At 40.0% G+C, this 12,972-nt stretch overlaps 1 protein-coding gene across 1 annotated transcript; it reads right to left on the bottom strand.

Annotated features, from left to right (window-relative positions):
- Positions 1–298: 298 nt before the first annotated feature.
- On the bottom strand, positions 299–6,886 carry LOC133431053 (DOMON domain-containing protein FRRS1L). Its single transcript, XM_061716774.1, has 5 exons — positions 6,334–6,886; positions 5,915–5,999; positions 4,805–4,943; positions 2,982–3,228; positions 299–2,896 (listed from the first exon to the last, which is right to left on the bottom strand). Exons 1-5 carry the CDS (start codon positions 6,536–6,538, stop codon positions 2,724–2,726), a joined length of 849 nt encoding a protein of 282 aa, XP_061572758.1. The 5' UTR covers positions 6,539–6,886; the 3' UTR covers positions 299–2,723.
- Between the last annotated feature and the right edge of the window lie 6,086 nt (positions 6,887–12,972).

The following is a 12,972-nucleotide window of genomic DNA, read 5'->3' as shown; positions in this document are numbered from 1 at the left end:
GCAAGCACAGGGAGAACATCCAAACTCCACACAGAAAGACCCTGCCGGGCCTGGGAGTCGAACCGGGGACCTTCTCGCTGTGAGGCAACAGTGCTAACTAACCACCAAGCCACCGTGCTGCCCTTTATTTATTTTATTTAATTTGTTTTCTTTTGTTCCTTATTTTCTATTTCCTATTTCATTAATTTGTCCACTCAGTACAGGCCTTTTCTAATGTGCTTGCTCCATGGCCGATGCCTTGTTTGTTTAAACAAATTTAAAAACAGGTGCCGGAAGAAAGAACACACAGTTCCCTGTATTTTATTTTAGTGTGATTTCCATGCATTTCTCTTAATATAGTTAGTTATAGTTCTCTAAATATACAGGTGTTGCATAATTTATTTACAGTGAATTAGTTTTGGATATTATCCACTTGATATAAGGTAATTTTACTCCTGGATCACAATTTTTTTTTAATACAGCCGTAACAACAAAATGTGAATGGAAGCAAGGAAGCACATTTATATACTACAAATGGAAACAATGATGTGTGATCAACTACACTATAATTAATAATAATATAATAATAATAACATTAATAATAATAATAATAATAATAATAATAATAATAATAATAGATTGTATTTATAGTTACTCTTCATTCAGGGAATCTCAGAGTGCTCACAAGATTAAAACAAGTTAAAACAAGTACAGGAAAAGGTCAGTGTCAATAAAAATTAAAAACTCAGAGACTGAGAAGCGGTGAACAAACACGCCCGCGTCCTCTCCTCTCTACTTTCCTTAACAGTTAAAAGCTTTCCTGAATAGGAAGGTTTTCAAATGACCTCTGCTGGGTGACAGATAAGGAATATCCAGCTGATATGGATATAGCAGATGCGTTGTACTTCTGTCTTTATTATGGCAAAATAAATCTTTCTTGATTTCAAGTCAAGTGTTATATTTAGCCCTGTATTTTTTTTTTCAACAATTCCTGTGGGATTCAGGCAGTGTGCTTTGAATATTCAGGCTGGAACATTGACCTCGCCCCAAGCATCCACAGAGTCATGCCAATTAGTGTTTTGATATCTTCACAGGCATGATGAAACAGTGCATGTGAAGATAGTATGGTTTAGTATAGATGGTATAGTTATATCTATAAAAATATCACATCCAACACCTTTTACACGTGTGCAGCTTCGTATCATTAGTCTCCCACCTCCAGACTCACTATCAGGAATGTACACTCACTGTCATTCTAGTCATATAAAACATAATATAAAGTTAATTGGGATCATCTTCCCATTTGTTTGTTTGTTTCTATTCTATGCACACCCCATTACTTAAACATTTGCCTGTTTGTGTTCCATAGCTTATGCTGTATGTAGCAAACTGTGCGAGGCATCAAGTTTGGAGAAAAGAGATTTTTGTTCCGCAATACAAATAAATACTATTTACGTCAGCCACTGAACAAGAGAGAGGAAGCAAACCTGTAGGTGGAAGTGAGGGAAATAGTAAATATGTCTTTGGGATGATAGTGATTGATAAGATTAAGAGTGACCACATTTGAGAAACAGCCTGGGTTAAACATCTTGGAGCTAAAGTAAGAGAGACTAGATAAGGTGGTTTAGACACATAAAGAGAAAGGGAATGCATGGGTAGAAAGGGACTAAGCTGCCAGGCAGGATGAGATGCAGAGCGATTAAGATATGCAGATGGTTGGTGTTAGAGAACTATGGAAATTAATAACCTGCCATGGTGATCCCTAAAGGGACAAGCAGAAAGAAGAAGACTGGGAGTTGATACAACTTTGAGTAATTTGACATTTAATAATACTGCACAGCCTGTAATAACAGGTGACCATAATTATTTCATGGACCGAACTTCCCTTTAGTCTATCTAGACACAGGTATAAACAAGGGCTAAATGTGTAACGATCAAAGTCTTTTTTTGTGGTTTTATACTCTCCGGTTACACAGGGAAATCTGTTCATTCACAGGAAAATGTATATTGCATGTGCTAATATGATGGACTTTTTCAACATATTTAGCTGTTTTTAATACAGATTGAAATGCTACATTAATCTGGAGAAAAATAGTCCATATGCTAGCAAAGAATTTGTTTATTTTCAGTCCCCAGTTTGCTCCTGTTCAGTGTCTTATTGCCTGCATAAGCAATAGCGACCCATGAATCACTCCTTCTTTGTTAGTTGCAGTCAAAGTGTCACAGCCATGATAAACAAGCAGTCGCTCTGGCTGAGGAAGATACAATGGCTGTTATTCACATAAACACAGCAGGGTAACGGGACAGAAAGTGTGCGTGTGTGCCCTTTCATTTTCTTTCATCCTCTCAAAAACCTTTGTGTTTCAGCCAAGTTCAACTGTGAGCAGCAGGATTCCAAATAATTCCTAGATTTTTCCAGTGCATGCAGTGTTTCAAAGACTCGTGAGACTTATTTATTCTCATGTGGAAACATTTTTTGAATAAATAGAAGCTATTAATACTGAAAATAAATTGCTTATTTTAAACTAGTACTGTTCTTTTAATTTGCTTGCTTAATTTGTGAAGATTACCTGTATGAGTAATGCACATAATTTGTCATGTTAAATACATTTAATACAGTATCTCTATTTGTGCTAAGTACACACTTCAATGTTGCATCAGAAAAAAATGGCAACACTGTTTTTATTGCTTCTTCAGTCTCTCTTCACTCTCTTCTTAACCCCTTTGTAATCTGCTATTCTTCTTTACGGCGTTCCCATGAGTAAATAGAAGGTGAGAGCTACTATGAGGAGTAAGCAGATGGGAGAACTGAAGGTCTGATAGGCTGTGCAAGGCATGAAGATGTCCTCGTACTTATAGATGCTGATCATGCGGTCGCTGACTGGGGGACTGTCAATGTCGTGCCTTGTGATGGAACCTGTGGGGAAACAGCAGGAGGATGTCACAAAGAAAAAACAAAACAAAGACAGGAAGGAGACATGATGCCGATGCTTGCTCCTCACCTTGAATGGCAGGTCCCCATGCAAACAGGTAATACCACGACAGATGCAAGTCCACCAGCGTTTCCTCTCTGGGGACGTATAGAGGTCGCTTGAAACGGCAGGTGACGCGGTTGCTCTCAAAAACGCCCTCTTCATCTCTAGCCGGGTTCCTCTTGATCTCCTTGGCCCACTGGCCAACGTTGTAGAAGTGATGAATCCGCACACGTCCGTTATCATCATGCACACATGCCATGACATCGTCTCCTCCCTGAAGCAACAAAGATGATCAAGGAATAAGGAGCTTTGTTTTTTAATATTATATATACATTAATTTTGAAAAAAATAATTTTGCACACAGCAGATGTCAAATACACAAATACACAAATACTACAAATGTTCATACAAATCCTGTAATATTGTTCAGATTTTATTCTGAAAGCTCTGACCAGAAATTATGCCTCCTATCTCCACCATTGATGCTTCTTGGAGTCATGTGGGTCCAGTCAGCACTATTCTTACAGTTAGTTTCTCAGACTATATACTAATCAGCTACAGCATTAAAACCACTAAAAGGTAAAGTAGCACTGTTCATCTTGTGAAAATATGATGTTCTGCTGGAAACACCTGCATCCTTTACTGTGACCTGTCTGGTACTGGGATTCCAGCTATAGACACCGTTGGGCCACTGTTCAGTGGGGTACAGACCAGTTGACAACAACCAAAATATTCTTTGAGAACCCCACAGTAGGTCTTCAAGAAGTGCTCAAAGAATACAACAAAGAATCAGCCTCCAGAAAGCAGATATCCATCTGATGGGATATGACAACCTCTATGGACACTAAACTCAATCTCAATCCAAAGGCTGTACCCCACAGGACAGTGGGCCCACAGGATCTACAGCTGTCATCCCAGTACCAGGCACCCCAGAAAACCTTCAGATGTTCCTTCTCCATGCTTTGACTGATTTGGGCTGTTTTGGCAGAATGAGGAGGATCTGCTCCGTCCTCAACAGGTGGTCATAACATTGAGGCTGACAGGTGTATGCACTAGGTACCTCCGATCAAAATGTGGCTTTATGTGACAGGTTCCTGTCTAGGGTGCTCCATACAATTAACCTCCGGTTACAATCATGGGGTTGTCGTTTTGACACAAAAGCAAGATAAACTGGGCCTTCTCAGCATTTTTATACATTCTACAGTGGACCACTGGATGTTCATCACTTCACTAATTTCTTGCAGAACACATGTGCAGACCCTATTTTCCAATGGTTTGTACTAATAGATTACAGTCACAGAAGTGCATAAAAATCCATTAAGTGTGATGGAGCTATCAGGCAATAAAATAATATTTATGGGGTTTCTTGATGTACTGATATAAAATTCAACATAACAGCTTTTCACCTTCACCTCAAATAAACTTCCAAATCTTTAGCTTATGACCCTTTATAATTATGACTTTTTCTTTTTGAGTCTTATCCAAGTAGGTTGTATCTTCAGAGTGGATGATAAGCAGTACAATCAAAGAGCTATTTATACATTTAAAACTTGTTTATGAGTAGGATTTACAGTCACAGAAGAAGTCAAATCTATATACATGTTTTTATGCTTTTAGTGTGACTTTACCTTGATTAGTTAATGATGCTGTCAATCAGATACTTTTGGAAGCCTTGTATGTTAAATCAAATATTCAATACAGTCTTTCACAGCATTCGATTACTTCATGATTGCCGATGATTGGCTGTGAATTTCTGTGATTTGCATCAGTGCAGAAATTATTAAAATGTATCATGGATTGATATGTTGTCCCAACTAATCAACAGTCAGAAAAGTTGTGCAATTACTCACCATTTTCTTGTCAGAAGAGAACCCTACAGCCACCCATCCATCTGTGTCTGCACTCATCTCATACTCCACATCTGTCCCGATGCGACGATAACTCAGAAAGTATTCACACGACTCTGCATCACACCCTGGCTTCCCATACCTGGACACAGAGAGATAATGTCAATCATTTTAAAGGCACAACAGACACATAGAACCAGAGGTGTCAAAAGTATTCACATTCATTACTCAGGTAGACATATAGATACTAGAGTTTAAAAATACTCCTGAAGAAGTTGAAGTATCAACTCAAGTTTTTTACTCAAGTAAAAGTATAAAAGTACTGGTTTCAAAACTACTTAAAGTATAAAAGTAAAAGTAATGTAAGGGGGAAAAAGCCATTAAGGACAAAAGCCATTGAAAATGAATGCATCTTAGTATAATGCAAATATATTAAAGAACCATATATGTGTACTATTGAGCATTAACATGTGTTTCAGAGAGCAGGAGATATGATGACTAGTTGCCTATAAGTATTGTAATGGTGCAAAACGTCAAACTTCAGAGGCATGTTATCATTTATCCTAACCTTTATTGGAATGTACATCCAAGTTTAGTTGCAGGAATCTGAGAGCAACGGATGTAAGAACAAAACTGGACAAGAACATCTGAAACAACCACAACCAAATTCACTCTATCCGGATGGCGCAATTTAACTGGATACTTTTTTTTTAAAGGCCGAAATGAAATAGAGTAATGAGGCTGTTTTTAAAATGTAAGGAGTAAAGAGTACAGATAATTGCGTGAAAATGTAAGGAGTAAAAGTAAAAAGTCGTCTGAAAAATAATTACTCCAGTGAAGTATAGATAACCAACATTTCTACTTAAGTAAGGTAACGAAGTATATGTACTTCGTTACTTGACACCTCTGCATAGAACTCATCAGAGAACATGTGGCTCATTTAATATTGTGGCGAATCACACAAAGGCTGTGTCTGAATTTCAATTTTGCTTCAGTTCTCTGAAATTAGACCGTGGCCTGCAGGATAATGGAGCTAGGAGACATGTAAATGCAATTACTGTAAGATGTGTTTTCAGAAAGAGGACGTGGTGATTTCGATGAAGTGTTTCTGACCTTATGCAGCCTTTGGTAACTCCACAGTCGACGACTTTTATCTTGGCAAAAGGATCCACGGGTGGAGCAGTGGGGAATGGATAACCTGCAAGATGCAAAAATCATCCATTCTGATGGTCCACACATGACAAGGGAGGCCTGTTTTCAGTGAGAAAGGCCAACTAAGGAGAGGCCATCTTCACTGTTTGTGTACATGCAGGTGCGTGCGCAGGCGCAGCCAGCAGGGAGCTGGCCTGGGTGCTGAAAGGCCTTCAACAGATAAACCAGGTTGGATGCAACACAAAAATAAAGAGGAAATGTTCAGTTCCTGCATATTTTTCTCCTCTCTTCTATTTGCTTGTATTTTGTATGTTTGCTTCTATGTAAATAACATGTAAACAAATGCAACTATACTCTAAATCTTGTGTGAAGTGCCTCACCGTCGTCAGACAGGTATCTGGACTCCAGGAACTCCGAGGCGAAGGTGCTGTAGGAGTCCTTGTGCGGCTCCTGGTGCCCCGGCTCCCCGTGCTCCCCGTGGCCGCTCCGGAGCGCTCCCTCCTCGGTGGGGCTCGGCGCAACCCCCGGCCATCTGCTCTGGCTGAGCAGCACCGACAGCTGGACGAGTCCCCGCCAGAAAATCATAGCAAATAATAAGAAAATAAAAACGACTAAAGGGCAAACGAATCAACCTGGATCCCGGTTACTGTTTGGATTTGTGTATCTTCGCAGGTATCCATTGCAGCGTCACGGAATCATCTCAGCATCCTCTCCGTCTGGTTGGCGCGGATATGAGGGGATACCGCGCTACTCACCGGCTGATAGGGAGGATAATCCTACTCTAAATTGCCCAGATTTGTATATTTACCAGCTAATACACATACATGATCATAATCCACTGTGAAAGTCGAAGGCGGATACTGGGGGGCATTAATCTTTACATATTTTTCAGCTGGGTGAATGGTTTCGCCCACTCGTCCTCTCCTTTCCGGACTCAGTCCATCACTGTGCCATCCAATGAGCACTCGCGACGTCGTGCGGTTATTGGACCGATCAATTGGAGACTCAATTCCACAACAGTGCTCTGGATGTGAAGTGGAATCATAGTAATAGTGGATTATGTATTTTCAAATTCCCTTTACACATCGAATAAGGCATGCTGACATGCAATGAGTGTATTGAAAAAAAGAAAACGAAAAAAGACTTAGGCTATGATTCTAAATTGCCAATACAGTAGGTGAGTGTGAGTATGTTTCAGTTTCAGTTTCAGTTTATTTAAAAAAGGACAGTACACATTAATCAACATTACTGTAAATGCGCCAGTTTTAGCCAACTGGCTAATTCGCAACTGTAGTCCTTTTGGCAAGATGTTATAAAACATTACACCTAAAACAGAAGCATTAAAAGTAATAATAGTATAAACAATAATACAATACACAATTAACTGATTACATGTGGTCACATGTTTGATTTGTTAATAGCCAGGTCTTGAGTTTTTTTTGTAAAGGTGTGGTAGGTAGCACAGTATCTTATATCAGTTGGTATGATGTTCCAAAACTGAGTGACTGAACTCTGACTGAAAAACAGGATTGACTGAAGGAGCTGGACCTAAACAGCACAGTACATACAGTCCCCCCTCTGGGAAGATCTTGTGGACCTATTATGAGATGTTTTTTGTTTGACAAAAGTACTGAGAGGTGGAGGGGCCTTACCATTTAAAATTTTAAACAGTAGGCAGGCATCAGTGAATTTTGTCAGGTTTTCCCAGCTGAGGATTCTGTACTGGAAGTCTGGTTGTTTGTTTATCTATGTGGCCCTGCGATGGACTGGTGACCTGTCCAGGGCGATGAACCTCTGCCTTTCGCCTGTAATGAGCTGGGATAGGCTCCAGCAGACCCTGCAAAGGATAAAGCGGGTATAGAAAATGGATGCATGGATGGACTTAGGCTACTCCCTGACACAATAATACATGCCCTTTTGTCTCTTACTAGACATTTCAGAATAAAGTATTCTGCATTGATTTCTTTGACGAACACAAAGTGTTTTTCATATGGAAATATTAAACTGCTTGTGCAGTTCAGACTTCAGAGTTTTCACATTGTCAGGTTGAACAAGATTTGGTTGTCCTTATCAGTGACACTCACACATTTGACCAAGGAGGCAAAAGATAAAAATGACACAAAAATTGAATAAAAGAAATGTGTTATACAGACTACTTCATACCATCTTATACCAGGTGCTTTATAAGAACCTTATAATAAACCATCTTTATCATGTTTCAATACCAGCTGCATTTTATTCAGGGGCATGAGCTGTAAGCTTGCTTTTGTTTGGCAGAAAGAAGGGCTCATCTTGGACAGGTCTTCAGTCCATCACAGGAATAAACTACAATGCACGCTCACACTCACTGATATAGAGGGTTTTGAACCATTCAGAGATCAAAAATGCATGTTCTTCACTGCAGACAATCTCTAACCAAAGTCATACATTACATACATGGCCATGCAAACACCAAACATAAAGGCCTGGACGTAGTGTGCAAGTGCATGTAACCTGTTCCTCCATCCTTGCCTTGCCTTTGTCTTTGGTTGTAATACCCAGATCTGTCACTTGATGGCGACATTTATCCACGTTTTAAATTTCATTCTTCACTACCTTCTCTCGTTCATGCTTTTCGAGAATTAGGAAATACAGGTAAAGTACATATTATTACATTTATATTCAAAGTTATCAAAAATATTTGCAGTATATGTATCCATCTGATTAAGCATTGACACTGCTAAAGCATAAATAATGTAACAAACCATTGGACATAATAACTAATACAATAATAAGAATTTCATACAAAAAGAACACGTTTGGCAGTTTTGAGTCATATTTTCATTCCTCTTTAGATACCTATTCAGATTTTGATATTTTATCAATGAATACATTTAATAGGCACTAAAGAAAAGTAATGACCGGAAAAAAAAACTTTGCTGTTTGTGTATATATCCTGCAGGTGATGCTGATGTTACACTGGATGAAGTATAAATGGTCAAGAGTGACAAGAGTTAGAAAGATCACAGTCTGACGGACATCCATAGTCACACAGATGCACAGTCACACAGTCAGAGAATGAAATAAACAGCAACATGTGATGTGTATGGAATATCTACAAAAAATCAGTTTGACAAACAATTTAAACACCAATAAGATTAGTGTCATACAGACGTTGCATGTTCTAGTGTGTGTTTGTGAATTCCTGCTCCTAAACCTATGTCAGGTGTGTGTGGGTTAACATGCGTGTATGCACATACTAGAGTGTCTGACCTTTAACCTTCCTGCTCTTCACACAGCCTCTCTGAGCAGACACAAATCAACCTGATCAATCGCCTCTCCTGGTCTCGATCCACCCAATTATGCCATGTTTATCCTCCTATTATTCCCACCTCTACCTCAACCCTCCCTGTCTCCGTACCAATTACCATTCCGTGTTGAGGGCGATGCTTGCTGGGTAATGAGGGACTCTGGGCGTACCAATCTGAGCTTAATAGCCTTAAAGGGCCACTCATTAACACAAACACGAAATCTGTCTCACACTTGAACACACATTTCTGTGCACGTCTGGCCCCGTACATCATGCCATAGCAGGAGATGGAGTGACTGAAAGAGAATGAGCGAGGGACTTTGATGGAAGCAGTGGGAAAGAGAGGAAGAATGAGACAGGAGAGAGGAAAGGAACGTACACTTATGTGTGTGTGTGTGTGTGTGTGTGTGTGTGTGTGTGTGTGTGTGTGTGTGTGTGTGTGTGTGTGTGTGTGTGTGTGTGTGTGTGTGTGTGTGTGTGTCTGGTAAATGTCAGCAGCATGTCTCCTGGGCCTGAGAGACGAGTTAGTGACAGCAGAACAATGGCTTCAGGATCCATTCAGAAACGCAGCTGCTGAGCGCGCACACAGGGATCCGTCTTCTGCTCAGCCGTCTACCGGCATATGTAAAGCTTTAACACATGTGCGCACACACTCGTAGAAAAATGCACGTGGCTGGTGTCTTGCACAGTTGTGCTGTCCGGACACATGGGGTGAGCTCTGGATGATATGAGGGATCAGCAGCAATGTGGATGGTTTTAGTCAGAGCCATCTGTCAACAAGAGCCTCTGTAGACTGAAAACTGGAATATTTGATGTGCCACAACTTCTTCTCTCCACTGTGTCAACTTACAGAACAAATCAATCTGTTTATGATACCAAAAACCTGATATAATATATTGTAATTACCTCCACATATACATCAACTTTGATAAGTAATACATTTCTTTATGGTTTGGAGTAAGTTTATTCACGTCTATCTATTTCTCCTAAGATTATTTCCAGAGCTCTCATATCTAGAGAGTCATGATATGATACCTTCTAACTTTAGTTTATATCAATGTGAAACTACATTTATATTATGCGGTTCCTCTTGATATGAATATTTTTCACCTGGATTTGAATTTACGTCACAACTTGAAGTAAGAGACCCTTTTTCCTCTAGAAAATTAAAAGCGTGTGAGGCCATCAAAAAACAACAACAACAAACAGTTGGCACGTGATGTAAAATGTTGATTTAAATTTTTTTTTTTTTTGCAAATAAATTAGACCCTGATTGTATACCCAGTATATAAACTGCTAGTTGAACTCAGGGCATACCAGAGAGTATTTAATAAAGATGGAGAGAGGCCCATGACTCTCTAAAAGACTGCATGGATATGAAGTCTGACAGTGATACTGTATTTCTAAAGAAAACAACTCACAAAGGAAGAAAGATTATGAGAAGATAAATTAGGGGACAGCTCAGTGGTTGGAAAAGTAAAATGAAAATGATTTGTTGTCTCTTTTGGTCCTTTGAGCCAAAGTGCAAAGGAACCATTTCACTTTTTAACAGTCTAAAAGCCGCTGTGGCGTAGACCTGCACAAGTGTAGGTGCATGTTACAGGTATTTCTGAAGTGCTATCAACCGTTATGAGTAGTTAGTCTTATCTCTACACGGCAGGTAGTTTGGAGAATGAGGGAGGATCTCTGATAGGGATTTAGACTAAGAGATATTCAGAATGAGGGACACATAATAAATATATTTTTGACACATTGCTTCTGTCCCAGATAGTAATTTACTTTTTTATTATATTTCCTTAACTGAAGAACCATGTGTTTAAACAAGTGTTTAAACCTCAACGTTGATTCATACTCTAAGTTTTAAAACAATTAACTTAATATAACGTCAAATACATCGATGTATTGCAGTACCATGGGCCTACATTTTGCATTGCAAGGCTTTATAGTTGGCCTCTGTAATTTTGCCGTCCGTCCTAAGAAGTCATGTTTTCCAGAGAGTGTATTTTTTGAGGTTTCTATTAAATCCAACAGCTAAAGGAATGACGGCTTCATTTATATTTCTTTGCACACAACTAACAACTTTTTCTGCCACCAGCACCCGAAATGCATCTGACTGGAGGCTCCTCTCCAAGTGGAAACTGAGATTGTGTACCATCTCCTGTAGGTCATTATACATACTCTGGCTTGGTATTACAATCCTCAGCCACTTTTACTAAATATATTTCTAGAGATTGCACCTCTGATGTAGCTAGACAGTATTAAGAAACGAACAAACACATTTTCTATCTCAGTCTTTCTTCGGGCTGACTTGACTGAAAGAAATACTCAATAATCTAGATAAAAATGATCAGCAGACTAAATAGAGCTCTCCTTTTTCCCTCTATTTTCTCTTTGGTGGCTCATACTGTGTATGCAGTAAAAGTGCAGAGTTGTATTCCCTCGTACAGCAGCAAAGGAAAAGCGGCCAATCTAAACTCAACATCATTCCCTCAATCTTTATCGGGCAGAAGCAAGATCACTTATCGACTCAACCCTGCTTATAACACCAAGCTATTACCTCTGACTCTCTGTCGCACACAAACAGTCATAAAGCGGGTCTGTGATCTTGCTGCAAGCCTCTTTACCCACAGGGATTCATTTAGGAGTTGTCAGAAATCACTTTACTCACAGTAAGCACTATTGGCATGTTCTTCTGTTCTCACTCCCATCCAGCTTCGCACAAATCTTTACCACTGAATGCTTATTGCACCTAGCGGGTGATCCTATGTACAAGTGGGACATGAGGAAAGGCATGCCTGTCATTGTCTTATTTGCATACGTGCTTTGGTTTGGGCCGTTTGTCTGTTGGGTTCTCTGTGCGTACCAATGGGCTGAAGGGATCCGTTTTGCTGATGAAATATTTGCTTTAGCGATAAGGAGGTACACATGCGGCATCGATCCGTGCTCATTAAACACCTCCAACTGTGGTGACATGCACATTCATATTCACACACAGGCACAGATGACAAACAGAGAAAAATGAATTTACGCTCTGAATTTATTTGACACGACTCCAGCCTCTCATACATTAGTCCCTCCAGTGGAAGTGACTCTCAAAGCTTGTATTGACAGCTGACTTAAAATGCTTGCTGTCAGTAGACTTATCCATTAAGCTGTAACACGGCTCTCTCTCCATATAGACGGCTGGCCGGGGCCTTAAGCAGTGATTATGGTGTTGGGCAGTGGGAACTGGGGGCCGTACTGTCATTAGTCTGGTTAATCAGAGCCTTGCTCCAGGTTAAGCTCCACAGCCTCTGGAGACGGGCTGATGAGCTGAGAGCCGTGCCCAGCCCAGAGTTCCCGGGTCTGGGATCCAGAGGTTCTCCTGCTCCTCTGCCTGTTCCAGCCAGTAATCTATATCTGTCCCCTGGAGCAAAGCGAAGAGGCTCAGCCTCCTGGACAACACTGACACACCATGCATGGTAATGAGACACACGCAGAATGACACACTGTCACACACACCTGTTCGCACACACACACACACACTTACCACTGATGCCATGGTCGCAGTCAACACTGAGTTTTTGAGTTTGTTCTCCTGGGCTTCAAAGAGCTGCAACTTCTGCTTATTAACACTCGAGAAAAAAACCAACCACAAAAACAAGCACTCGACAGAGACTCTGTTTTAATAACTGGGTTGATTTAATATCTAAATCTGTAACTAGCTCAGTTTATTAAATGTAGTAATAAC

This window comes from Cololabis saira, chromosome 3 (assembly GCF_033807715.1).
Source record: "Cololabis saira isolate AMF1-May2022 chromosome 3, fColSai1.1, whole genome shotgun sequence".
In the NCBI taxonomy this organism is placed as follows: Eukaryota; Metazoa; Chordata; class Actinopteri; order Beloniformes; family Belonidae; genus Cololabis; species Cololabis saira.
Note: the sequence above shows the minus strand (reverse complement) of the source record. Positions and strands in the feature narration are given on the sequence as shown.